This window comes from Aplidium turbinatum, chromosome 3, assembly GCF_918807975.1.
Source record: "Aplidium turbinatum chromosome 3, kaAplTurb1.1, whole genome shotgun sequence".
In the NCBI taxonomy this organism is placed as follows: domain Eukaryota; kingdom Metazoa; phylum Chordata; class Ascidiacea; order Aplousobranchia; family Polyclinidae; genus Aplidium; species Aplidium turbinatum.
Window position 1 is genome coordinate 3,204,672 of NC_137474.1, and position 27,975 is coordinate 3,232,646.

The 27,975-nt window shown below is 37.7% G+C and overlaps 1 protein-coding gene across 1 annotated transcript in view; it reads right to left on the reverse strand.

Annotated features, from left to right (window-relative positions):
* The window catches only part of LOC145766147 (DNA repair protein RAD50.L-like), a 36,768-nt gene that overhangs the window by 6,962 nt on the left and 1,831 nt on the right, over window positions 1-27,975 (reverse strand). Inside the window, exons 2-25 of the mRNA XM_082577804.1 lie at window positions 24,524-24,637; window positions 24,005-24,126; window positions 22,692-22,877; window positions 22,413-22,545; window positions 21,400-21,609; window positions 20,419-20,575; window positions 19,884-19,982; window positions 18,551-18,651; window positions 17,441-17,572; window positions 16,940-17,020; window positions 16,294-16,445; window positions 15,727-15,924; window positions 15,049-15,224; window positions 14,446-14,567; window positions 13,700-13,830; window positions 13,265-13,454; window positions 12,642-12,768; window positions 7,978-8,066; window positions 5,405-5,541; window positions 4,483-4,654; window positions 3,944-4,057; window positions 2,590-2,717; window positions 1,833-1,961; window positions 235-416 (exon numbers count right to left, since the gene is read on the reverse strand). Of these exons, the coding sequence (XP_082433930.1) occupies window positions 235-416; window positions 1,833-1,961; window positions 2,590-2,717; window positions 3,944-4,057; window positions 4,483-4,654; window positions 5,405-5,541; window positions 7,978-8,066; window positions 12,642-12,768; window positions 13,265-13,454; window positions 13,700-13,830; window positions 14,446-14,567; window positions 15,049-15,224; window positions 15,727-15,924; window positions 16,294-16,445; window positions 16,940-17,020; window positions 17,441-17,572; window positions 18,551-18,651; window positions 19,884-19,982; window positions 20,419-20,575; window positions 21,400-21,609; window positions 22,413-22,545; window positions 22,692-22,877; window positions 24,005-24,126; window positions 24,524-24,637 (3,382 nt within the window). The remainder of the gene's footprint in view (window positions 1-234; window positions 417-1,832; window positions 1,962-2,589; window positions 2,718-3,943; window positions 4,058-4,482; window positions 4,655-5,404; window positions 5,542-7,977; window positions 8,067-12,641; window positions 12,769-13,264; window positions 13,455-13,699; window positions 13,831-14,445; window positions 14,568-15,048; window positions 15,225-15,726; window positions 15,925-16,293; window positions 16,446-16,939; window positions 17,021-17,440; window positions 17,573-18,550; window positions 18,652-19,883; window positions 19,983-20,418; window positions 20,576-21,399; window positions 21,610-22,412; window positions 22,546-22,691; window positions 22,878-24,004; window positions 24,127-24,523; window positions 24,638-27,975) is intronic.

The window sequence follows — 27,975 nt, forward strand, 5'->3', positions numbered from 1 at the left end:
CTGAGAAACAAGATTGGAAGACCTAAGTTCAAATCCAGACTGGGTCACATCAACGAGTCTGAATTAACCGGTGCAGCTTATAAATCGTCATTATTTAAGATCTGATGATACAGTGAATACGATTCTATGGCCCAAATTCAAACAAGTTTTTTGTTAAAAAGAGAAAATATTGTACTGTAGATGAAATAAGCAAGTACACAAAACCATACAAACTGTGTGATCGTTTCGTGGTACCTTTCCCTTTGTATGTTTCTTGCCACAAGTCCTTGATAATCTTATTTATCTCGTTCATTTTCATTTTATGAAATTGCATCACCGCCCTATCCAAGGCTTTGTAATATTTCCCGAGGTCGTCTATAGAGAGGCCAAGAGTGGTGGAGTTCACTAAAGAATTCTTGAGCCTTTCATCAGCGTGCCTGACATAACATGGATCAGGAAGTGATTACAAACCAGCCTTTGCTCATTCGTCAACAAACGTAGATGCGATGTTAAAAATACTATAAAGTTACATTTACCAGCTGTAGCTTAACTTTGCCATAAAATGAATAAATTGATTTTGCTGAAAAATGACAACGCAAAGCAGGTAATAAAAGTTGTATAATAATAATAATAATAAAAGTAATTTGCGTTCTTCTGGTGACTATTTACTAGGTTACCTCCTGATGTTAAAGATGATAACTAGCTTTTGTATTTCCGACGTTTCGTCAGTCAGCACGACTGACTTTATCAAGGTGGCTAAAACAGGTTAACACAACCTGTTCAGCAACGATGGCACAACACAAAAACGTACTGATAAAATGAATAAAGTAAGCAGCAAGAATCAGAATTAAAACACGCAACAAGACACCTAGAGGTTAAACTGAATGCAGTGAATGCCTAAAACCAGTAGGCTGCTTTCCAACAGCGTAAATTTATCTATCTATTGGGCCACCGTCAAGAAACATTGAAAAGTCATCAGACAAGACAGAAACCAAGGGAATTGGCAATAACAATGATAGAGAAGACGCACTGAGAATGGAAAAGGTGAAGTTAAAGTTAAAGTAATTTTTTGTACACAGAGGGAAAATTCTGACCATCTTTCTGGTTGAGAGCATGTTGTGCTTTCTGGTTTATGTACTGCCTGCTGAACAGGTTGTGTTAACCTGTTTTAGCCACCTTGATAAAGTCAGTCGTGCTGACTGACGAAACGTCGGAAATACAAAAGCTAGTTATCATCTTTAACATCAGGAGGTAACCTAGTAAATAGTCACCAGAAGAACGCAAATTACTTTTATTATAAAATGCCTGGTGAACAGTCTCTCTCTGTTTTTACTAATAATAATAATGTTAGTTTTTATATAGCGCTGTATCCATCGCAGACTACGTTGCTCCTCAGCGCTTTACAAAGCAGACAGTGTCAATGCAGCCGTATAGAGGCGCAACTGACCGAATCCATTCCATTGCTGAGTGCCAAGCAAGAATAAGATTCAGTACCTCTTTAAAGATACTTGAATGAAGGAAGTAGACCATGCCTGTCCTACTGTCTATGCTTCAAAGCACAATACATACATTTCTATACAGCAAAATAGCAAATTGTATTATTTTTATAGATAATGATTCCCATTACAAAAGCTACACTCTAAAGCACAGCGCAGGCTGATAAAACCAACAACGAAAGTTTTATCACAAACTTAGAAAAATAGAAATTCTTTCGGGAAATTTAACATCCAGTCATTTTTTTTCATTGCTTTACTTTTTGACAAGCATAAGGGCACAAAAGTGCAAGGAAACAAAAAATAAACTTAAACCTTAATGATATAAGCAAACATTATCGTAATGGAAATCCACATTACTTGTAGTCGTCCGACTTCAACTGAACTTTGTACTTTCTTACTTCCTCCTTCAAGTGAATCTCTCTCTCTGCTGCACGGACCCGCTCCTTGGTCAGGCGGTCACGCTCCTGGCCGAGTCTCATGCTCTCCCTGGGAAGTAAAACGTTCACTCGTTGACGCGGTTGGCGAGTTTGTTGCTTGTGACGCACAATGCAACGACAATGGGAGGTTGCGTTTTAAAGTCAGCGTGATTCTACATAGAACCTTCCCAGACCCAAAATCCGTCGTTCTTACATGGATTCTATGAAAAAACGACGGATATTGTTGTCTGGGTCGTGGCAAACGACAGATGATAAAAAGTGGAAGAATCAAGAGGCTTAAGGTTCGATTCCCAGCTCCGTTACCTAAACATATCTCGCTGATTTGGTATGAGGATAGTTCGACATGGCATTAATGTTTGCATTGTACGTACGCGTGATGTCCTAACAATGTAATCGTGACATTGTAAATCATCTCTTGCAGCTTATAGTATTGTGGATGCTTTTCTAAGTCTTGTAATTATAACACCAGGCACAGATTTGATTTACACCAAGGGATGTTGCTGAAGGCGACATTATAGAAACAATTGATTGACTTACGAACGACGCTAAGCAAATTGTAGCAGTCGATGCGTGTCCATTGGTCAGAGTTCAAACTATACACGAAGTTGGGGCACTTTTTCACCTATGACAGTTAGCAGCTCACACACTGAAACATGTTGTTCCTATAAGTGACTGACCTGTTTATTTTATCTGAGTCCATTCCTCCCAGTTCTTTCCGCTTTTCCGCTATTTCCTTTCCAACCTTCTCAATTTCAAGAGCGCGCTCTCGAAGAGCAACATTGTCTTCTAAGTCTCGCTGACGATCCTGGGAAAAGGAAGTGATTCAGCAAAATTTAAAGTGATGAATCAGCATAATTTTAAACTTTTTGGTTTTCAGATGGAATAGTGTAGCTTTCGGAGAGAAGCATTTTTATAATACAATAAACAGATGGCTGACAATAACTTAATAGGATTGAATGGCATTATTCAAAACAAATACAATACACTAACATACTTGTGCTGAGCGTTCCGGTCGAGGTTCGGTTTTGACAGTTTTCGTTTCGCATTTTTATGATGTACAATTGTACATACAATCCTACACACTAACAACATAATAAATTCAAACGACTTCGGCAAGAACTGTTTGCCCTCACTAGGAAATACCTAACATATTTAAACAAATAACTATAAATAATGGTAATGATAAGTGTCTGAACAAGTAACTGTAATACGCACTGAGCTAAGCACAATACAGTTACTTGTTTAGACACTTATTACCATTATTTGTAGTTATTTGTTTAGAAATGTTAGGTACTTCCAGTGGAGCGCCACGAGTTCTTGCCGAAATCGTTTGGATATATTATGTTGTTAGACCGTTAGTGTATTGTATTTGTTTTGAATAATGCCATTCAATCCTATTAAGTTATTGTCAGTCATCTGTTTATGGTTTTCATTTGCAGTGACAGCTTTTCCAAGACATGGCATGAACGTTAGTTCGACGCCGCATGAGAGCACACGTACGTGTCTTAGCATGGCAATTAAAAGCAAGCCAAAGTGAGAGCAGCTAACTTGATGACTACATAATACATACAGTAGATAGAGTCTTTGCCTGCTTTCAGCTGCTTGTATTTCTATCTGCAACTAGACTGTACCGTAGCTTGCCACATTGGGGCACAATAAGTTGATTTGTTTGTATTATTGGAAACAAAACATTAACATCTTAGCACTGTAACAGTGGCCGAGCTGCATAGCCGAGTGGTGAGAACACTGGAACGGCAATCGAAAGGGCGCCGGTTCGACACCGTTCAAGAGCATGCGGCTGTGTCTGTGGCAGGACACTTAGACATGCCTGAAGGTGGACACGAAGATTGGCTTCCTTGCCTTCCCGTCCACTTAATTTAAATCTTCAACCACCGGGTGTAAACCTGGATACGACAATCAAGGGTTTCAAGCAAAATTCGTCATTTTACATTGATTCAACGTTTGTAGACGTTTGCTTAATGTAAAAGTGGCGGAATTTGCTGTCTGGAAAATACAGCATAGTCCACCTACCATGCATGTAGCGATGTCGTTTTGTATTTTTGCAATCTCGTCTCGGAGCTGTTGCAAGCTTAGATTCAAAGCTTCGATGCGACTTTCCGTTTGGACGATGTTCTTTGTTGTCCGCTGAGGTGCAAGTGGTTTATAATGGGAAACTAAAGGTCAGCTGAAAGTTATCGACAATTTACCAACGTTACCAAGTACTACCAACAATACTCTTATCTGGAAGTCAAAACACATATTGCCAAGGGAGAGATCCTGAAACCCATCATAGAAAAAATCATGAAATTCTTAGATGACGTTATTTCAGCAGACAAACAACTGTATTTAAACACGAATAAACCGCTTTTTGAATTATAATACCGTCGCATTTCTGTCTTGCCACGGACATCATAGAGGTAAGACATGGAGGATTATCTTTGTTGTTTGATTAAACTTCTATTTATTTATTTCTGTTTCAGCGAAAAAAATTAAAGATTGCAATTGTCTATTTATAAAAACGAAATACTCGCTTTCGAAATACAAAAAATGTTAAACATTAATTCAAATACCTCAAGTTTCTCCGTTTTTCCGGATTCATCGAAGCGTTGAATTTCACAGTTAAATGATTCAACTTTAGTTCGCTTCGACTCAAAATCTTGTTTTTGCTTCATGACCTCATTTGCTTTGGCGTCACATATCTTGGCAGCCTCGTCTTTTCGTTTGGTCAGTTCTTTCACTTTTCTAGGAACAAAATTCAAAACAGTTCTGCAGATGCTTTCCCAGACAGCAAATTCTGCCACTTTTACATTAATCAAACGTCTACAAACGTTGAATCAAAGTAAAAATGACGAATTTTGTTGTCTGGGTGGGCTGCAAGACTGTGGAACTGATAGTGTCGTGGGTTTGAAGTAAAAAGGTCTAATTCTTTGCAGGGCTTACGTATAATACTACTACTTGATTTCTACGTCGTTTACCTCAACCGTGGGCTGAGAGCTGGCCAAAGCACCGACTAGGTCCACACGCCCATAGTGACCATCCTCAGTGTATATTACCAGAACTGTTACTTGTAGGCCTATATGTTGTTTTTACCGTTTTGTTGAATTTACCAGGAAAGGGTGAGTAGGCCTATTGTTTTTGCTGCAATGGTCAGAAATAACAATAAGCTAAACTGAATAGCAACCATCAAGTGTTCTTCATCCTTGACCGCTTGTTTAATTCCTACTCGTTTTGTAACAAAAGACACAATAAAATGGAGGGACTTAGCACTACCATTAGTGCTAAGTCCCTCCATTTTAGCACTACCATTTTACTACCATTAGAAGAAAAAATGGAGGGAGTTTATAAAAAAGATCATAGCTGATCAACCTGATAAAGAAGAACCTGACGTCACAACGCCAAGAGGAATTAATCAAGCAGTTAATATAATTAATAAGCTACGACCAAACCTTGCAACATGTATCACAATAGCAGACAAAGTAGTCAAATAGCTACTTCTCTCTCGGCGCCAATGTGGACTCGAGCTTTTCGATTTCAGACTTAATCTTTGTGACGTCGGCATCCAGTTGCTTTTGCGCTTCTTGGAGCTGCTCGCGCTTTTGAAGGTCGTTCGCCAGTTTAATTTTTTTCTCCTAAAAGACAAAACGATTTTAAGAGAAAATCCTCCCTGACAGCACACGGCGGTACTCGAAAAAAAATGTTGAAAAAGATAAGCAACATTCCGCATGTATATAACTTTTACAGACATGGAGATCTGAAAAAAAGCAGCACGAATAGACATGATAGAAAGAAAAAAATGCAGAGGTCGACAAAGATTAACATATTTAAACACCCTGAATCAATGAGCCACAAACACAACAGTCCCGACCAATGAGTTTATGCAGATGTTAAATGACATTTTAGAAGACCTTGATCGTCATTCGCCAACATTCGTATCAGATCAGGCACATAAGTATCCTCACATAAACATTTCTGTAAACTGTATACCAGCAACAATACGAAATACATTCAAAATTAAAACAACGAAATTAATTCACCCTAATTAATTCAGGGTCCATGTCTTTTAGGCGCTGACAGTTAGGCGCTGGTCTAATAGGCGCGCACACTGTGGCGTCTGGATATTTAGGTGCGGAGCACTGTGGCGCCCGTTCATTTAGGTGCTATTCCTACTAAAGTCTGTAGATTGTATCAGCTTGGCAGGTAGGGGCGTAGGGCAATGCTTTTCACACAAAATATTATATTGAACAGGAAAATATATTGTTTTGTTAATGCGTGTGCGTTGTTGGTCATGGCTTCAGTGAGTGAAGTTGCCTAAACTGGCAAGGCTTTTTCACACAAAATGTTTTATTACACAGAAAAATATATGGGTGAAGCTGCTTGAACCGGAAATGCTTTTCACACAAAATGTTATATTGAACAGAAAAATATGTTATGGCTTCCGTTAGTGAAGCTGCTTAAACCGGCAATGATTTTCACATAAAATGTTATATTGAGCAGAAAAATATGTTGTTTTTTTAATGCGCGTGTTCAGCATTTATTTGTTGTTAGTGCAGGTTTGCGCCGGCGAAAGCTTTATCAATAAATTATTCAAGTTTCCGAAAATGTATGAGATTGAGTTCACTTTTAGTTAGGTCAAATAATAACTAAACATCAGTAAAAAATGTACCGTAGGCTGTACTCAAGCGGGCGGTAGGCTTGAGTGAAGAGTAATTTAGTTTTCCGTCAAAACCCGGACTAGGTTTAACGAGCGAAGTCTCACCATTATGCTTGCAACTTGTAGCCAAGGTGTAGCCTATATGCCCTGTAGAAATGTATTCATGTGAACAGTAGTAGAGCGTCTTACGCGTTCTCGTCACATGGCCAATCCATCCCGAACAGAAGTAATTTATATTTAATCTAAATTACCAGACATTTTTCACACAAATCTGTTGTATTTACGCGGTAAAAACATGTCATGTGATCGACGTAGACGCACAATCTTGACATCAAATGAAAGCATACATCTTCAGCTATCCGAAGATGCAAAGCTTTGCAATAAAATTTAAAACATTCTATGTACAACTAGCAACTTTCCAAAAGGTATTTTTTCTAATTTTTTAAAAAATTAAAAATTGACAGAAAAGTGTACTCCATTATAATTTTTACTACCCAAGCATGATACAATAATATGAAAATATATGTAGTTTAATCGAATGCCAAAACAATTCTGCACATAAGAAAAAATTTACTTCGTTTCTGCGCGCAATGCTTTAGGAGGTACAGCAGAATGATTATGGAGAAATTTGGAAAATTTTAAGCAAAAAGTTTACGTAATTTAGCCTACAGTCTTTTTGATCGAGAAATTCCAAAGTAAGGGGTTGCCTAGCCAGTTTTGACTGCCAATTCCCATGAGTGAAAGAAAAAAAATCCACTGTGTCCCCATCTTTAAGAAGTCCTCATCTGATAACTGCACCGCTAAAATATTTTTTTTTAATTAGCCAAAAAAGGACAGGCAAAGACTATGGATCTGCCATCATTTACATTATTTTTTTGCTTGAAATAGGCTACCTTTTAACCTTGGACGTAGGGATACTTCCTTGGTCATCATGGCAAAAATCCCAAGGCGTGTGTATACGTCCGTGGTCGCGAAAGAGTTAACTAAAAATGAACTCAATAATGTTCGGAAGCTTCAATAATTTATTGATAAAGCTTTCACCAAAGCAAACTTGGACTAACAACAAATAAAACAATAATAAATCAACTAATAAAACAACAATATATTTTTCTGTTCAATGTAACATTTTGTGTGAAAAGCATTGCCGGTTTTAGCAGCTTCACTCACTGAAGCCATGATATAATTTTCTGGCAAGCTGCCAAGCTAATACAATCTACAGACTTTACTAGGAATAGCAGCTAAATGACCGGGCGCCACAGTGCTCCGCACCTAAATATCCAGACGCCACAGTGTGCGCGCCTATTAGACCAGCGCCTAACTGTCAGCGCCTACAAGACTTGCTCCCTTAATTCACCCTTAAAACAACGATCTACAGTAAATTATTAAATCAAGTCATTTCAAAATTCAAACTTACTCGAATAGTGTTGAGCTTTTCCTTTAAACGATACATTTGGTTGGTTTTTGAATCAATTTCTTTGCGAACTTCATCAATGGATTTGTTCACTGAAACACAATAAAAATCGGCAAGCTGTTTACAATACAGAAGTTTTTTAACAAAACATCAGAAATATAATTTCCTGTTAAATGACTAATTCGTAATTTTATTTTACGCAAGTAGTGGATATATAACTAGTTAACGACACTACCATTAAAAACAATAAACATAATAAAACATCAGCTCCTTGCTAGAGCAATGTCACATCTTTATATCCACTATTACAGTTATCTCCCGGTTAAGTACGCAACTTGATCCTGAGTAGTTAATGCGAACTTATGTGGTAGGTGCGTACTTAGCAGTTATGCAGCCATCTAGTGAAGGTATGCATGCAGCCATGCACCCTGCATGCGTGGCCAACGCGTGTGTGAATGCGTGTACCCAATACACAAATGTTGCATTTATTGCGTCATTGACGATGCGTTGTGTTAGTTACAGTGTTAGTTAGTTACAGTACAGCACAAGTAATTTGTTGGGTACAATTTTCTCGTTCGCATGATGTCAGGTAAAGGTAAGCGTTTAAGTGAATCCCAAAGATTGAAAGTCATCGCCAAGTTGTGTGTGCCGTCCGCTCCGAGTAAAAGAAGTCTCGCAAGAGAGTATGGCGTGAGTGAAGCTGCTATCCGAAAGATTCTGAAAAACCGGGAAGTTATTCGAAAGCGTTCTGCTTTGATGTCTGAGGAGACAAAGACAAAAAAGTTTCGAGCATCCGTTGGTCGGTTTTCTGAGCTGGAAGATATTCTATATCTTTGGATTGATAGCATGCGCCGTGCAAGTCTTCCCGTTCACCCCCTCACTGGTCATTGCAAAAGCAAAACAAATCGCTCAACAATTATTGATATCAGAAGATGATTTTAAAGCGTCGTGGCAGTGGCTTAGCCGATTCAGAGCACGTCGAGGATTGCAGAAAGTTCTTCTTCATGGTGAAGGAGCTGAAGTGGACAAGGAAGACCTAAAGCTTTTGGCTGCATTGAATGATTTACATGCTATAATTGCAAGGTATGATCCTGAAAATGTGTATAACATGGATGTCACAATCAAGGTGCAATGCTTCGCGATGGCTTGCTTTGTATCTTCAACAAGCGTGTTGTTTTCATTATGGAATTCTGGTGCGTTGTGTTATTGTCGGTTATGACCTGAAGTAACCTCTGATGACGAAATCTGTATTATGTAACGTGTTTTCTGGAATCATTTTCCCTACGTGACCTTCTATAGACTTCGGTTGTTTACATTTAAATGCTACGTGACCGAACGATGGTTCTTTATGATGTAACCTTCTCGAAGTTATTGGACTGAACAGCCAACTATAAATAGTGGTGTAGTTTGTGTAATGTTTATTCTGAGATTATGAGATTATGATGGGAGTTGTATTATGATGAGTTGGTGATGAGAGTTCATTATTGTAGTAGTAGCAGTTGTTAATAGACGCAAAGATTATTGTTGATCGAGAGTGGAAATATCGAATACGAGTACTGTAAAGCAAAGTTGATGCTAATATAATTTCTGATTGAAATTAGAATCGTATGAGAAGCTATGAGTGGATCACGTTAAACTCGATCAATAGTCGCAAGCATTGGAATCTATTTCTGTTTACTATTACTTTGATTAATTGTTGGAAGTGGTGAACCATTCGTTGGAGTCCTTCAAGCGTTTTTATATATCATTTCACCAGTAGAACTATCCGTGAATTTAATTGACTGCTTTTCGGTTTGACCCATTAAACTACGTCATTGAATCTTTCCAAGTCTTTTTCCTGGTAAGAGATAGAAAGAAATCGTGACAATGGATAAAACAGGGTTGTTTTTTCGTCTGCTACCTAGATATACCTTGCTTATGCCATTTGAAGATCTCAGCAGCATCCGAGGGAAGAAGAAAGCTAAAGACCGTGTGTCTCTTGTTGTTTGTGCAAATGCCACAGGAACACACAAAGTTCCATGCACATTGATTGGGAAACCTAAATCTCCGGCCTGTAGCCTATAAAGAATCGGGGATGGCCTGTCAAATATCTTAGTCAGCGTAAAGCATGGATGGGCGTTGACACATGTTGGAAATGGTTCAACGAAGTGTTTTATCCTGAAGTAAAAAAGAGAACAGGACGCCCGGTTCTCTTGTTGATGGATAACGCTCCGGGCCATTTTCCAGCCTTTGAACGGAATAACGTCAAAGTGGAATTCTTCCCACCCAACTGTACTAGTTGGAAACAGCCATGTGACATGGGAATCATCGCGGCACTGAAGAAGAGGTACAAATATTTATATCTCAGGGAGGTTCTGGACTTTTACGAGCTTGACGAGAACTTGAAGGCCCACAAAAAAGAGCAAGCTAAAAGATTACCCAGAGGGGCAGCAGGTGTTGGTTATGGGAACCCTGCTCATTTGCTGGATGCTGCTCACTATGTAAAGCAAGCATGGGATTTAATATCGGATGCGTCGGTAAGAAACTCGTTTAACAAGGCTCAACTAATAACTCCGTTGGGTGGTGGCGTTGATGAGGAAGCTAACTTTATGTCTGACATGTCTGAAATTTTGCGCTGTTTTAAGTCTATGGATATTTCGATTGACAAAGACGAGCTAGAAGGATTTATGCATGTTGATGACGAGAATAGTGAAGAGTATTCACAGGCGATTTTGGGTGACGTGAATGAGGTGTTGGAAACGATGCAGACTGAAAGTGACAGGGTTGTTGGTATTTTACCCGACCCAAAAAAACCCGGGTGGGTTTTTTTAATTAATTTTTTAATAAAACCCACTGAAAAAAACCCAAAAAAACCCATAAAAAAACCCAGAGCATCATATTTGTCCAGTTTTTATTGGAAAATTAAAAAAATTTACAAAAACACTACAAGGCACTTACAACAAACTTTAAATTAGGACTTAAGGATGTGATTGTGAAGTAATTTCCCAGAATAAACTGAAAACGCAGTGGATATTGCACAGTACACAAAAATCAAGTAATGTCAGTTTGTGTACACTACACTAAAACTCATTTATGCAAGAAGGCCTTATAGTTAAATTGGTGAAAGTACTACTCTACTGTAGTCTGTATATATGATGTGAAATGCAATTTAGGAGGCTATTTACCAATTACAGATTCTAGATTCTAACGCATGGCTGTTTCAGAGCATTTGCCTAATTGGCCACGCAATCGCTCAATTGCTCATCCATTACTATATTTATTATATAATATAAAAACAATGAAAACTATTAATACTACAAAAAGTGCTCAATGCCAAGCAAAAAGGCAAAGCAGAGCGAATTAAATCAAATGTAGTTATTACTATCTGAAGCCTTTACAAATTGTTTCACCTAACGGATCATCAGAAGGTCTTATTCAAATAGGTCTTATTCAAATAGAATCTTATTCAAATAGATTCTATTTGAATAAGACCTTCTGATGATCCGTTAGGTGAAACAATTTGTAAAGGCTTCAGATAGTAATAACTACATTTGATTTATTATATAATATATATATAAATGATAAAAAATATTTAAACATGATGGCATAAATGCTCCTTGCCTTCAAATCTAAACAAATGATGCAATAATGTGATTTCTACCACAGTAGCATCAACTTGGTATAGAAATCAGTGGATGATGCAACATCCAACTTGATCTTGAAACTAATGGATGATACAACATTCAAGCAACAACAGCCCTAGTGCATTATTTTATTGAGTTATGCAAGCATGTACTGTGAGTGAAAGGCACTTCACTCGTAAAAAGTAGTTTTGAGGTGAAATAAGCATGAATCTACCTTTTTTTGCATCTTTTTTAAAAAAACCCAATAAAACCCAAAAAAAAACGGGTTTTTTTAAAAAAACCCGGGCGGGTTGGGCTTTTTTAAAAAAACCCGGGTTTTTCTCAACCCTGAAAACGGTACTGAACCCTATTCCTGCCTGGACTTTGTAGAAAGTTCAACTGTTTGAATTAGAATCATTGAAAACTGGTGACACTGACGATGAGGCTGGCCCAAGCAACGATTGTGCACCTGTCGAAAACAGCATCGTTTTTCATGGCTTTGAACAACTTTACAACAAAGTGCTTGAAGTTGAGGATCAGTTGCTGTGTCCTGCCTTACAAGATCAAGCAGGAGGTGCTTACGATAATCTCAAAAGCACTTTTGAATGCTTTCAGCGAAAACTGAGACAGGTGACGTTGGAAGCCAAGCAAAAAAGAATGCAAAATATGCATCAGATGACTTTGCACGACATGTTGAAGCAGTGAACTATTGTTAAGTTGACATTTAACTTTTCCTGACATCCAGTTAATGTGCTTGCTGCTTAAAATAAATAAATTGTTGAAAAAGTTGAACCCAGAACTTGTAAAGAATTTTGCGTACTTATCTGGGATGCGAACTTAAACGGGTGCGTACTTAACCGGGAGATGACTGTACTACATTGTAGAATGATTCAACCTTCCAGAGTTAGCTTCAAATAGGCTGACAAAGGTCAATTGCTTTGAAAATTGCAACCGTTGTATCACAATCAGCAAAAACTGCTATTTTGCATCGTTTCAACGTCTAGCCATGTTGCAACTACGTAAAAACCACAACTTTTCGTGGCTGATGAACTTTTTAACGATTACCTTTTTTCAACTTTAGAGATATATTTTGTTTTTCTTTGTTGAGGTCGTCGGCTGATTTGTTTGACGTCACAGCTGGAAGCAACTTCTCCAAGTTGCGGATGTCGCTTTTCAGGTTGGAAATCTCGTTCTGTTGTCGCATAATTCAATATAAAGACGTCACAAACAAGTCTCAATTACAACAGTTAAATCACAATTGTAAAAGCAAGCAAAAACTGACGACACTTGCTCGAGACAGCTTTAGAACGAAAATTGAAAGATTCTCTATTAAACTTCCCGCACAGATCCATCTCAAATAATAATCAATCGGTGCTGGCCAACGGTTAGAAGCAAACCGTTTGACAAAATCCTTCACGTTCACATTGATTCAATACCTGCAAACATCGAATCAATGAGAAAATGACAGATTTTTCTGCATGAAAACGTATTGCAAGGCGGATGAATATTTAATTATTTAGTAATTCACAACGAGCGTTTGCCGGAGCTGTTGGCCTTAACCAAATGATAAGTAAAATGATTAAGAGACAGTTGATCTTGTACAACATACGGTCACGTTGAAGTGACGATTAAGTAAACCTATTTTACTACGATTAAGAATGGAATCTCGAAACTACAAGGTCGCTTACCAAGAGCGCATCGATTTGAGCCACATCACCAAGGCAGCTCTTGGCCAGGTTGTCCTCATCACGCAACTGAGCGCTCTCGTCGTCTAACTCTTTCGTTTCTTCGCGGACTTGCTCCATTTCAGAAGACAACTTGGAAACCTTGTTCTGAAGTTCGGGAATGTCCGTCTGAGACAAGCGATCAAATTCCAACCTATGGAAAAGTTGGGAATCAAGTGAAAAAGCAAAGAAAAAGGTTTTTAGTAAATCGTTTACAAATTTCATATGTAAACAAGAGTTCCCTTCAATTTTGGATATAAGCTATGTAAAAAATAACTTTTAGCACATTTCGATATCAGCTGTGCAAGCTATTAATTTTTAGTTACGGTGATGCTATTACTATCCAGCGAATAAAAGGTCTTGGTAGAGGGAAATAGTCGTGACGATGGACTCTCTTACTTGACAGGCTTGTTGTCTTGCAGAAGTTTCAATCTAGCCTCTTTCTTGGCCAGCTCTTTAGTTTGGTTCTCAAGCTTCTTTGGGGCAACCGACAGTTTCTCTTCGAGCGTGGCGATAAGTTCATCAACTTCCTGCAAGAAACGTCATTGTGATGTCATAGATGAGCTTGTGTCCAGGTGTATGCCAATACTTGAAAATTTAGATTAATCAAACATGAAGGCAAGATATAAATTTTAATGAACATCTTCAAGCATGTCTATCTAATATCTATGCCATGAACAGAATGTGCTTTGGGTGGGTTTCGAATCGACATCCATATGAACATCAGGATGGTGCTACAATAAATTTGTTGCAGAAAATCGAAGAAAATACAAAAATATACAGTGTCGTATCCAGGCTAAAGCTCGGTGGTTGAAGGCTTAGATTAAGTAAAAGGGAAGGCAAGGAAGCCAATATTCGTGTCCACCTTCAGGCATGCCTTGCAGTGTCCTGCCAAAGATACAACCGCATGCTCTTGAGTGGTGTCGAACTGGTGCCGCTTGCTGATGATATAGATGATGGTGCATAAAGATGATCAAGATATTCCCGTAGCATCTTCATCATCATCATAATCCATCGTCGGTTTGTTCCCCACTAGTGGGGGTGGCCGATTGTTTCCGCGCAAAATCTTGTGAACCACAAATCTTGCGACAACAAATAGAATAGACCGCCGCGTAATCACGTCAATTGTTCTCTAGTAAACTTACCGCTGTTTCGTCAAAAAGACGTTGACACAGTGGGCATGGAACTTCTTTCTTGTCAGATGTGTCTTCAGGTTTCAAGTCAGCAATGAATTTACGGTACATGTGCTGTATGCCATCAGTCAAGCCTGCACAATGCACATATACGCAGATGTGTTCACTTACCGCAAGATTGATTATGGAAAACATTATCTTCGGGCGAGAACCCTCGACTAGCACTTAATCCTGGCAGCTTGGCATATTTGTAAAGGTTTTAAAGTACTGACGAAGGCCCGTTCACCTAGGTTGGTGGAGTGAAGCTCCCGTTTAAGCTGTCCTTCAAGTCTGTTACGTTAGCTCACATCCCAAAACGTTGAACCATCATTGCTTAACATTGCTGTTTCTTTGTGACGTCAGATAGTTGCTGACGACGACATTAACAATGAACTTTTGTGTGCATGAAAAAGAAAAGAAATTTTTTGTCATGAACGTCTGCGGGACATAAACAAGTGCAAGTCATTGAAGTAACGCTGTCCCGGTAACACAACGAACGGAGAAAGGTTGCAAAACAATCTCAAGCTTATTACGGCCACAAACGGCCCAAACATAAATTATGGTCGAAATATGTACCCTTCTTCCCGCGAAGCTTCTTGATATCAATTTCCAGAGTCGTCAAATCTTGCTCCAAATCTTGTGAACCACAAACTTCGAATAACGTTTCGTCAAGCTCTTCTTGCCGCTTTTTCTTATCTTCCATTTCAATTATAGTCGAGTCCAGTTGGTATTTCAGCTTGTTCAAGTTGGTTCTGGAACAAAACGCAATCAACTTGCTGCCCAAAGTGTCTCACACCTGTTTTGATGTAAGTCAAAAAAATTTAAACCAGGGCTGCACGCACCTTTAAGAGGTATGAGACCTGTTACCAGGGAATGCGTGGTTGCTAAATAATTAAGCATAGTCATGAAATAACCTAATAAGCTATGCTTGTTTACCAAGATTTCAACTAACATTCTGAATTGTAGGTGAGTATTACTTTTCAGCCGTTCTAGGAGGGGTACGAACATGGTGATTTCAAGGTGAAGACAAGAAAAAAGGCTTGAAAATCATTGAACTAAGTCACATTATATGGAACAGATGAGTTCAGTTGAAGCAACAACATGTCGTCTTCAGAATTTAATAGAAAAAAAATAAACTTCTTCGGTTATGAGAATTATTTTCAATGTATTGTGCTTGTACTTGACTTCAAATCGTAAAACCAGAGAAATGATGAAAATGATAATGAGAGAAGATGCCAAATCTGAGATATTTACTTTTTATCGTCATATTTCTTTTGGGATCTCGAAAGATGCTTTTCTTTATCTTGGATCCACTGGGCGAGTTGGGTTTTGCCAGGAAATGGAGTCAGTGAGAGACCGACTTGAGATAAAGCATCACGACTTTTCGACTTTAGTTTTCGGACTTGGTCATCTTTCTTGGCGACATCTTTCTCCAACATCTCGATCTGTGTTCTAAAACACAAAGGACATAAAGAAAATTAGTATTGTTCAAATTGTAACCGGCAATCCTTCCGGGTCTAAACCTATAATAAAATTGCATAGGCCTGTTCGTAAAGTTGTTGCAGGTCTAAAGCAACCAGTGGCGGATTCCGGAGGGGCAATTGCCCCCTTAAAACACATAAAAGTAACTTTATTGGTGTATTTTCAAGGTCGGATTAATGTAGACAATCCTAGACATGCACATCACTATGTTTTGTTGAAATTGTCCCTTCAAGGCTACTCACTGGATCCGTTCCTGAAAGCGAATGCATTGTGGCAAGCTGATGGCTTGTATGTTGATAACTATGGTTGCGCTTAAGACATTTGTAAGCCATGACTCACCTTGTCTGCGCAAATTTCTGAGCTTCAAAGATCTCCTTCTCCAAGATTTCATGTTGAGATTGCAAAGTTGATTTCTGGTTGTCCATTTCCTCCATGTCACGCTTTAAGGCTTCCACATTGTTCCTCTTCTCAACTTGACCAAGTTCTCTTTCCTGGATGTTATTGTTAAATTACCCAGCCAGCAAATCAATGCTTTTTTACATTGATTCAACGTCTGGAGATCTTAAATCAATGTAGAGAGCCTTGTTGGTTTTCGTGTCAACTTACGTGGCGTTACACATTATGGTGTAAAAACACGTAAACTCCACACAAAAGCTTTACCATTACATTAAATTGTAATTAATTGGCTTATTCAACACCAATATAAATAGTAAATAATGTATCAAGGTTATTGTCGACTGGAATCAGCAATAAACACAATTTTCGAAAATGAAGTAACTTATTTTCAAAAAAAGTGGTTCTACTTCTTTACTGCAAGGCTGGCAGCAATAAAACAATGAATAGAAATTAGATTCAAAGTTTCATCTTTATCTTTTAGCAAAAATTTCTCCACTTCTGTACAAATCTTGAGAAAGTGCACTTGAATCTGATGAGCGTACACATTCGAAACAACACAACTGTATAATGTGATAGATGATGCACACACCGTTGCTTCTTCTTGCTCTTGCAACATCTCCAACTCGTCACCATCCGCTGCGGACTGGATACGCTTTAATTCTCGGAGGTTCTAAAGAAATATTTACGGTATGTGATAGCAGATGATTATGTAGCATCTCAATACAGGAAATGCTTTCTGAAGCGCAATATATTTACTAATCTCGAATATTTGCAAAAAGCAAGGCGTCTATTTCTGCCAAAAGTCCAAGTGGCAATACTTAAATTATTCAGTGTTTAATTGCTTTTTTTTTAAATCAACCTAAATTACAGGCACCAGGGATTGCTTTCATTCAATAACGTTGAAAATAAAAACAGTTCAGTTTTCGAAACGCTTTCTGAATATGAGTTTAGTATCTGTATTTTGAGCTCTTTGATTAGATTAATCTGAACTCTCTTCGAGAAAGAAGAAATCCAACAAACGAGTGAAGGACCAGGCTTCTGAAAACGTGTATCCAGATGTTGCACCCTACACATTCAGAAATAAATTTACCTTTGCCTGTTTTCCCTTGAGTTCCACCAAAGCGTTTTTTTTATGTTTGCATCCTTCCACCACCTCGGTTTTCTCTTGCCAGGCCTTTTGAAAGACACTCTCCGCCTCTCTTCTGTGATTGTCTAATTCCACCTGTTCACAAATACGAAAGTCCCTGTATTTACCAAATAGTTTTACATGGTGTGATTGTAATGTCTTTGATGAAATGTATGAACGTCTTTCATTTGTTACAATGAGCGTCTTTCATTTGTTACAATGAACGTCTTTCATTTGTTACACAATGAACGTCTTTCATTTGTTACAATGAACGTCTTTCATTTGTTACACTTTTAAACAAAAGCTTTTTACTTGCAGCAATAGTTGAACAAATTATTTATCATATCTATCGTGAAAGATCGGTTGTGTTAATTTTTAGCTAATATATTTCGAAGGTTCAAACATCAACACAAAGCTTTGATTTTTCTTGCATTTTAACCAATTTAGAAGAAAAAGCACACAAGTTCACCATTCGCCGGGGAGCTCGCAAAGCTAAGAATGGTGCAGAAAAAGCCTAAAAACTCAGGTGGCAACCACATTTATCAGGTGGAAACCACATTTATCAGGTGGCAACCACATTTATCAGGTGGCAACCACATTTATCAGGTGGCAACCACATTTATCAGGTGGCAACCACATTTATCAGGTGGCAACCACATTTATCAGGTGGCAACCACATTTATCAGGTGGCAACCACATTTATCAGGTGGCAACCACATTTATCAGGTGGCAACCACATTTATCAGGTGGCAACCACATTTATCAGGTGGCAACCACATTTATCAGGTGGCAACCACATTTATCAGGTGGCAACCACATTTATCAGGTGGCAACCACATAAATGTGGCCATGGTCGAGATTATGAACCTTGTTGATCCGAAAACAAGATCAACATGAAGAAAAATAACTTTTTAAAAGTTTGAAAACTCGAGCCGTACAGGCGTCTTCCTCTTGGCACCATGCCGTACCTACTGCGCAATGAAAGCAATGCATTGGCACACAGAAACATATGAAACAAGACATAACTCATAACATAAAACATAGTGAGTGACATGGTATGATCTCATTACAAACTTTTTCATTCTTTAATTGTTTTGCTTGGTTCGCCCCGTACTTTTTGAAGATGTTTTCAAACTTTTCCAGTTCGTCGTCATTAATGTCATCGCCATCAAAACCTTTATTGTGACAGAACAAAATGAAAAACACAAGTTACTTTTATAATAAACTGGCGATGTTTGTTTTTGTCAAAGCGCATTGTAGAAAATGAGCTGAGAATCTGAGAAAAACGTTGTTTAAATTTATTTAATCACTTTCCCCTTGCACAACAACGGCACAACGGCGGTATTAAAGCCGTAACATATTGTCACAAAATAATTGTAAGCTAAAGATAATTTCGTACTTGCCCTCCACAAAACAGGTAAGTTAGTTTCATCTAATGAAATTAAAAATTTGAAATGGAACACTACCACTTGTGACTTGTCAAACGAATCGAAGGCCATGAGAGTTTTTCTGTTTAAACCAGTGATTCTCAAACTGTGTGCCGCGGCACACTAGTGTGCCGCAACAGATTCTCAAGTGTGCCGCAAATCTTTTTGAAATTTTGAAAAAGAACTGTATAAATATTTAAAATAAGCCATTCAGACAAGCATGCGACTTAATTAAAAGCGCTTTAACTCCTTCAATAGCTGATAAATAAGCACATGTGACGATGAAACCAATTATGTCATTACTGATACAGCAGGGTAATTGCCACGTCACTATTGGGCTGCTATGTTAGCTATTGCTAACATTACTTCCCACCATTTGGAAGCAATGAATCAAGCAATCTTTCTGCAGAAGAAGAACAGCTCATTGATTTACGAAACGACCCATTTTTTTAAACGCTGTTTCCACAAAAAAACTTAGATGCGTTTTGGCTGTCTGCTTCCAAATTCTATTTCATGATCCCGTGCAAGACCAATCAAAATTATATTGCCATTTGCATCTTCATGGCTATGTGAACATGGCTTTTCTGTTTTGAATGAAATTACAAGCTGTAAACGAGAGAGACTGCTTGAAATTGACGATGAAATTCGGGTATATGTTTGTCAACAATGCAACCTCGTTTTAGTCGAAGCTTATATTGGTATAAACAAGCACATCCATCGCATTGACACGTAAAAATAATTTTTTTTAAAGCAACTTTCCTTCTTTTGCAAGTGTGCCGCGTGCGTTTTATATTTTTTCTAATGTGCCACAAGCTGAAAAAGTTTGAGAACCACTGGCTTAAACGTTCAAATTTGGTCTTAAACAGAAAAGCCGTTCTTTCTTGTGAGAAAGCACAATTTGCAGGTCTACCCCTTTGTAAGAAATCAAAAGATATAGGCTTTATTTCAGAGTTTTGTTACATAAACATAGCATCGTGAACCTGGCATTTGAAGGCCACATTCTTCGCAAAGACTTTGGATGAGTCTGCATCTGTCCCTTCTTCGTCCTTTAGCATTCTTTACATCTTGCTGTAGCTTTCCTAAAAACAACAGAAGGTTTCAACCAACTTCAAAATGAAAGAAAAAAATCGAAAAAATTAATTTGGCAGGTCATATTTGGATTTCCAAAAGCAATCAAGCGTGAACACAAAAACATATGCAAATCATTCGTTTTTTACATTTAACGTCTGCAGACGTTGAATCAATGTAAAAGAATGGCTGATTTGTTGTCTGGGTAATTGCAATAGTTGCTGGTATCATTACCATAAGACACAAAAGCGGTTACATTTATGCGAGTTTTCGGAATACAATACTTAATACTTCTGCCATTACAACACAATTACAGTAAAATCGCAATATTCCAGCATCTTTAAAAGTAATGCATGGCCACTGGCCAGGTCTTCTAAATATTATGCTCTTCAGATTTTTTTTTTTATACAATCTCAATAAATCCACTCCAGTCTTAATCTCAGCCACCTTCCTCGACAGAAAGGGATGTTTTTCTTCGTCTCACTTCATCGATGTCCCTCTCCATGGGTCGTACTCGGCTCTCGCATTGCGTCTTCTTCCTTTGCTTAAAGCTGGTTGTCTCCTGCTGCTCCTTTTGAAGTTGAACCAATTGTTCATCTGTACCCTGTTGATAACATGTATATGTATACCGTATTAATCCGTGTATAAGTCGCAAAATTTTGCACCAAATCTTGCCCAAAAAGGTTGGGGTGCGACTTATACACGATGGTGCGACTTATACACAAGGTTCTGAACTTCTGACAAACGAATGCTACAGATCGCGCGTTAGCGCTGCTATTAAGCGTTTGTATTTTGCATGCAAAGGATTGCGACTTGCGAGCATCGCATTGCGAGCCCCAAGAACAATGGGACAAACTATTTGGCATCAGTGAAGATGAAAATGAGTTTGAAGGCTTTTAAAATTCTGATTGTTGTTTTTCAATAAAATTTGCTAAAAATAATTTTGTACCAATATTTGAGCCAAATTTTGGGGTGCGACTTATACACGAATGCGACTTATACACGGATAAATACGGTACATTTAAATATTCAAGGTAAAAAAATAAATATCAGGTAAAAAATCTACTTCTGAAATGTGCATCAACAAACAGGTTAACAGTGAAAATGCTGCATGTGGCTTAGTTACATGGATCAAACTTTTACGTAAATGAAACATACATTAATGATACTTCAATGCTTATTGCGTCAACAAGAGCTTATGATGATTAATATTTTATTCTTTAATTGTCTTTAGATTTTAGTTAAATTCAGTTCCATAGACTAGTGGAAAATCAAAACGTTGTAAATAACGTCTTTTAATTCTTTCTTTTTTTAAGCCTTAAATTCAGCCAGCAAGTCTGTTTTCATTGATGACTATTGACTATCCTACAGATTGTTTGCAGATATTGAACCAATCTTAAAAATTATGGAATTGCTGCTTGTACGCACATTAAATATGTTGTTGATCCGTGATTCCAGTTTCTCACGATCTTCATTCATCTGCTTTTTCCTGCTCTGCAGAGAATTCAATTCACCATCCAGTTCACTAATCTTCATCCGTTTCTCAGCAAACTCTCTAAGTTGTCTCTCAATTGGTTCCAACTCTGTAGCAACATAGCCCATCGACTGTTGAGCGGCTTGCAACTTTGTCGTGGCACACTAGAAGTGATAAAAAGGTATTCATCAGTTCAGTTTGACTTTATTTAAAATGTTCTTTGTGTAAAACAGTAAAAAAATTAGGGCTATGGAGTCGGAGGGGAAAATATACGATTCCGACTCCTAGGTTTATAACTGGCCGACTCCGACTTCATTGTTGTCAGATATTTTTTTTAAACTTTGTCTTTTCTTTTTCATTTTTCATAAAAAGGCTAAAAAGACAGACCTTTGATGAAGTATTGAAGCCAACACAGGCAGTTTATTTGTACACGATTCAAGCAATGCGGATACAAAAACAAAGAATAACTATTTTGAGAGATCAAACAGCATAACGCTACAGGTATTTGTATGCCAAACAGTTACCAAATTTTGTTCTCTCCTGTGCTTTTGTATTTATTACAAATTAGTAGTTTTCAACTTCAAGACCACAAAACAAAATAATGATAAGTTTTCACCCTCAATCTTTTGCTATGCAACATCACTCAAATGATTAGGCTTATAGTTACGTTCATATTTTTACCAGTTCTTTTTATTAGTTTACGTATGTTCAGTGCAATGTGCTATACGATCGTCACAACACCGAAAAAACAACAGGGTAGGCTACAGATAATGAACGCTATTATAATAAGCTGCCAATGTGGTAAAACTTTTGGTGGAAAATGTAATCTCCATTTGTGGCTTATCATGAAAAACATCATTTAGAGTGTTTGTGGTTTTATGTTAATCACCAAGAAATCTCATATTAGGGTAATTTATCCTAACTTTGAAAATCTTCAATAAAATTGGCTACAATGATGCCTGCTAACCTCAAGATCACGTTTGACATCATTAGCTCGAGTGCAGTTTTGCTCCAAAAACTTCAACGCGACATCTTCTTCACCCTTTTCAGCTCTTTGATTTTTCTGTACCTTTTTAATCTCGTCCAGAGCCTTAATATACCTGAAAACAGTGCATGGAGTAAAATTTACCTACCACACTTTGCTCATAAAGTTCAACACTACCTCTTGCATGAAGTAGAAATAGAGACTATTGCACCAACAGTTCTTAAACCCACAAAACGAGAGTGCTACAGTCTTGAATCGTACCTAGTTGCAGCAAAAATATCATCAAAGCGTTGTTTGACAGACTTTCCTTCATTTAAAGGCCAGTTTGATTCTTCTTGGTGAACAAAGATAACATTGTCCAAGACGGCCTTGGACACCCCAAGGGCTGAAACCATCTCACGATTGATTTCTGCACATTTTGATGAAAGATGTTGTACTTCTCCGTTCCTAAACACAACACATTTTATTTGGTTCACACCACACCGTGATAATCAGATAATGGCACGCTGCTGCTGAACTGAGCATTCCATTTCAATTCATGGCAGTGGCACCATACACGTTTCAAAATATATTTCCAGGTTTGCTAAGGGTACCACTTTCACTAGCAACAGGTGATTAACACACCCCCAGTATTTGCACAAGGGTCATTCCATGCCAAGTGTCCTAGACCTATCAGTTTGACCCTCTTCGATTTTGCTCAAACTTGGTCAAAATGTTATTTGGCATGATTTAGCCATGCATTACAAATTTTAGCTCGTATCTATTATAGTTTTGGAAATATGATGCTTTAAAGTTTTAGATACCCCCCTAAACTTTTCCGCATTCGGTTTTTGGACCATTTTCAATTAACCATATCCTTTTCTCCGAAGATTATATATATACATAAAGTTTATTTTTGGTAAAATGATTCACTTCTAGCTACCATGATTGCATTGTCAAAATGCAATTAATTTGCAGCATAACGGAGTAATCAAAAACAAATTTTGTGCCATATTTGGAAGTCTGTAACTTTTTTATGAAAAGTAGAATGGTTATTATATTCATCATGTATGCTCTTTCCCTACCAGGCAACAACTTCACCAAGTTTGATAAGTAACATTATATTTATTAGAAAGTTACAATGCATCAAAATATGCACCCCAAGCAAAAAAGCCAAAATAACACCATCTTGTGGTATAAAAATAACCCCGTAAAAAAGTGTTTACAAAATAATCTTTTTAACCATTTGAAGAACATTACCTAAGGAATTTGCATGGCTAAATCATGCCAAATAACATTTTGACCAAGTTTGAGCAAAATCAAAGAGGGTCAAACTGGGATCTTTATGATTTTTCAGGACGTTTGGCATGGAATGACCCACAAATACCGTAAATTAGCCAGTACTACCAATGCAGGAAGAAAACATAGGCTATTTTCATAACTAGAGGTCAAAGATAATTGTAATTTGGCAAAAGTAACTAACTCAATTAAATTAAAAAAATACACATTTTATATTTATCAATTTATAAACATAAAACTGCATGATAGAAATTTACGAACAAAACATGCTATGCCCTTCTTAAATACAAACTTACACTTCCTTCTGGATAAAACCATCTGTGGTTTTAAACTGAACACTTTTTTGCTTTTGTGTTACCATCATTCCTCGTTCCACAGTAATGTCATTCCCACGAATAGTTTTGCACTGTAATCGAACCTTTTTTATAAAAATAAAAAAACAATTAAAACTTAGCTCACTTGCCAATCAAAATCTATTGAATGTGAAATCACACTTCATGAAAAAGTCAAAAAGCTGATGTTAACTGCATTATCTGTGATCTGAATTTTACAGATTATAATACAAAACACACTAAGAGATTGATCAAAATGTAAAGCGTGGCTATATCTATGGTAGGCTATTAGTGTTGCCAGATAAGGAATTATGTCCTAATTTGAGAAACGTTCACAGCCGTGATTTGTGAAAATATGAAGTCATATGGGCAGAGACCATTGCACTGGCAACACCTGCCACAAACAATGCTGCTTTATTGCAACCAGTGCCTTAAATAAAGCCACTTTGGAAAATGCAATACTTTTATAAAAACAATGTGTACCTTAGCTCGGACTTCAGTGGCACCAGCTAGTTTAGGGTCATGGATAAATGCTCCACCTTTTGTATTGAGTGGTTGCTCCCCAGTAGTTGCATAACGAAGACACTCAATGATGGTCTAAAATAGGAAGAGTACTCAGTACTCATGATGAAATTAATTTAGAGTGTGAAGATTATAAGATTTTCAAATTAAACAGGTTTTTATCAATGTGACAGAGTCAAGGTATAACCAGCACTACTGTACACTAATAATCTGACATAAAAGATCCAATGTCGTCTAGATCAGTAGTTTTTAACCTTTTTCCTTGTTGACACAACTTTGAATTCACGAACCAGTTCTCGCAAACCTCTTCTAGAACGACTCAAAATTAATTTTATTTACATGTGTTGTTGTGTAAATAACAAAACAAAACCATTGTGTTTCTCATTATTTATATAACTGACAATGAATTAACACAATATGATGCTTTCCTCATATGGGGATATCAAAAGTATGAAAATTGTTTTTCTTAATGTTTGTGACTTTATCCACTTCTACGATTTAACGTGACCTTATTGCGAGGGTTGGTGGCCAATTCTGTTTGATGGCATTTCTCCATGCCACTGGTCCTGAAAAGTCAACCAAGACGAGATCTGCAAATGGCAGATCTTTCTAGAGCCAACACTTCTTAGGACGTCCTCGTGAGTTACTCCCACGGACATTATATAAAGGACTAAATTTTTTTTGGCCAGGTGATTCATTCCATTTGTTGCACATGTCCGTTCCAACATAGCCTTCTTCATCTCATGACATCTTCAAGCTGATGGATGCCAAGCCTGAATTTCAGCTCTTCCATCATCACCCATCAGAAAGGCAATTGCATCAGATAAATCATACCATGGCAATGGCAAATCATTGCCACATAGCCGATTTCGCTCTTCGACAGTGAAAGGACAGGTCTCACTTGCATGAAACATATTATGTAAGTGATCTTAACTATCGAAGAGAATATCCTTGTCTAGAAGTATAGGGATGAGCTCACGAAAACTTTTTCAGCCCAATTGCACCCTCATTGCGAAGGCATCCATACAGGGAGCAAGTCTTTTAGGCGCAGACAGTTAGGCGTCGGTCAAATAGGCGCGCACACTGTGGCGTCAGAATATGTAGGTGCGGAGCACTGTGGCGCACGTTCATTTAGGTGCTATTCCTTGTAAAGTCTGCAGATTGTATCAGCTTGGCAAGTAGGACAGTGCTTTTCACACAAAATTTTATAATGAACTGAAAAATATGTTGTTTTGTTAATGCGCGTGCATTTATGTGTTGTTTGTCATGGCTTCAGTGAGTGAAACTGCTTTATCTGGCAATGCTTTTCACACAAAATGTAAGCTTTATCAATAAATTATTCAAGTTTCCAAAAACGACTGAGTTTACTTTTATTTATATATATATTATATATAAGTCAAATAATAACTGCACTAAACATCATTAAAAAATATACCGTAGCCTATATTCAAGAGGGTGGTAGGCTTGAGTGAAGAGTAACTTAGTTTTCCGTCAAAACTCCGACTAGGTTTTGCCAAAGCTGAGCTGATACAATCTGCAGACTTTACAAGGAATAGCACCTAAATGAATGAGCGCCACAGTGCTCCGCAACTAAATATCCTGACGCCACAGTGTGCGCCTAAAAGACGTGGACCCTCCATACAGCCTCCTGATTGCCCAATCATCCAATCATGTCATCAAGATTGCAGTTAGGGTTTTTTTTTTTCGCTGAGACTTTTCGGTCATTTGTCTGAAATGACTTGAAGAAATTCGGTCATTTTTTATTTATTTTGGTCATTTTTTCTGATGAAAATATTTCCTTTCAAGCAGCTGATACAAACCAAAATTTGCACTTCCTGACTAGCTACAACAATAAGTTTCACTGAGAAACGTTGTTTTTTTCGGACATTTTGACCGAATGGACTATACATTTTTTTGGACATTTTGACCGAATTGACTATATTTTTTTCGGACATTTTGCAAAAAATTGATCAATGACCGAAAAAAAAACCCAGATTGCATTTGGATACAAACTAACTTTTTTTGTTAGTTGTAAGAAAAATACAAAATAGTTTTTCTGTAGTGGTGGTTAATAATAATAATGTTAGTTTTTATATAGCGCTGTATCCATCGCACAATGCGTTGCTCCACAGCGCTTTACATAACAGACAGTGTCAATGCAGCCGTATAGAGGCGCAACTGAGTACATTATTACCCGAATCCACTCCATTGCTCAGTGCCAAGCAGAAATTAGATTCAGTACCATTTTTTTATAAAAAGTCTTTGGTATGACCCGACAAGGTATCGAACCCATGACTACCGCTTCAGAGGCGGGCGCACTAACCACTAAGCCACCGAGCCGGTTAAGCAACAAGCTCAGTGACGTTTTTGCTGTTGTTGTTGATGGTATCAAATTGTTTCCTGTTGATGATGGTATCAAATTGTAGCGTATTGGTCCTGAGTGCTACTCGCATGTCAAGGATCTAATCGGTTTTTGTTTTGATGTAAAGCAGGCAGGCAAATGTTGATTCCCAAATTATTCCTTTATAAATAATTCACCTTTTTCCCACCCCTTCAGCTCTTGCAAGCCTGCTTAAGAACTCCTGGTCTAGATTAATAACATTTTCGGGTTTAATAGATTTTAAGGAACAGCCATGCTGAAGCATGATGGGAAGTTGCATATTGAAAATAAACAATTTGTGATGATTCAAATGGGATTTGTTTTGTTTATATATTGGTAAACATTAACCTAAATTAGAGCTCGACCGATATATCGGTCAGCCGATATGTATCGGCCGATATCAGGAGTAGCCGATATATCGTATCGGCTATTTTTCGCCGATAAACATCGGCCAGCAAAAGCACACTCAAAACCAGCCATGCATGTCTTTAGAAGAAACACAAGTTTCTCAAACGTGCTTGCATAGCACAAACAATTGCTGTGAGAATATAATTTCCCGCCCATTCTAGTGCGAGCATCTAGAAAATGTTAATACTGTATCCCTTAGCTTCAATTCAAGCAGGAAAAATTTCGAGTTTTACGTTGCTTCAACGATTGATGACATTGAATCAGTGTAACAAAGGTGAATTTTTTGCTAAGAATCGATGGGAGTGCGGGTGTACTTCTACACTAACCACGCACAGCTTATTTCAAGTCTTACGTCACAATGCCTGGCTTTGATCTCCGAGTGATATTGATAAGGCAAGATTCGTTACAAAATGAGATCATACGAGTAGGCTATCGCAGCAAGATGCAGCAAAATTTGTCAAGTTTTGGTATTACAGTAAGAAAGAAAAGGTCCAGGGAAAATTAACTTTTGTTCACATGACATGCAAAAATAAACCCAAAGAAAAAATCCTAGTGAAACTTTGCACAGAAGAAAATAGTAGCGTCATTGTAGAAGTTGCAAAAATAAAGAAAAAATCCTGGTGAA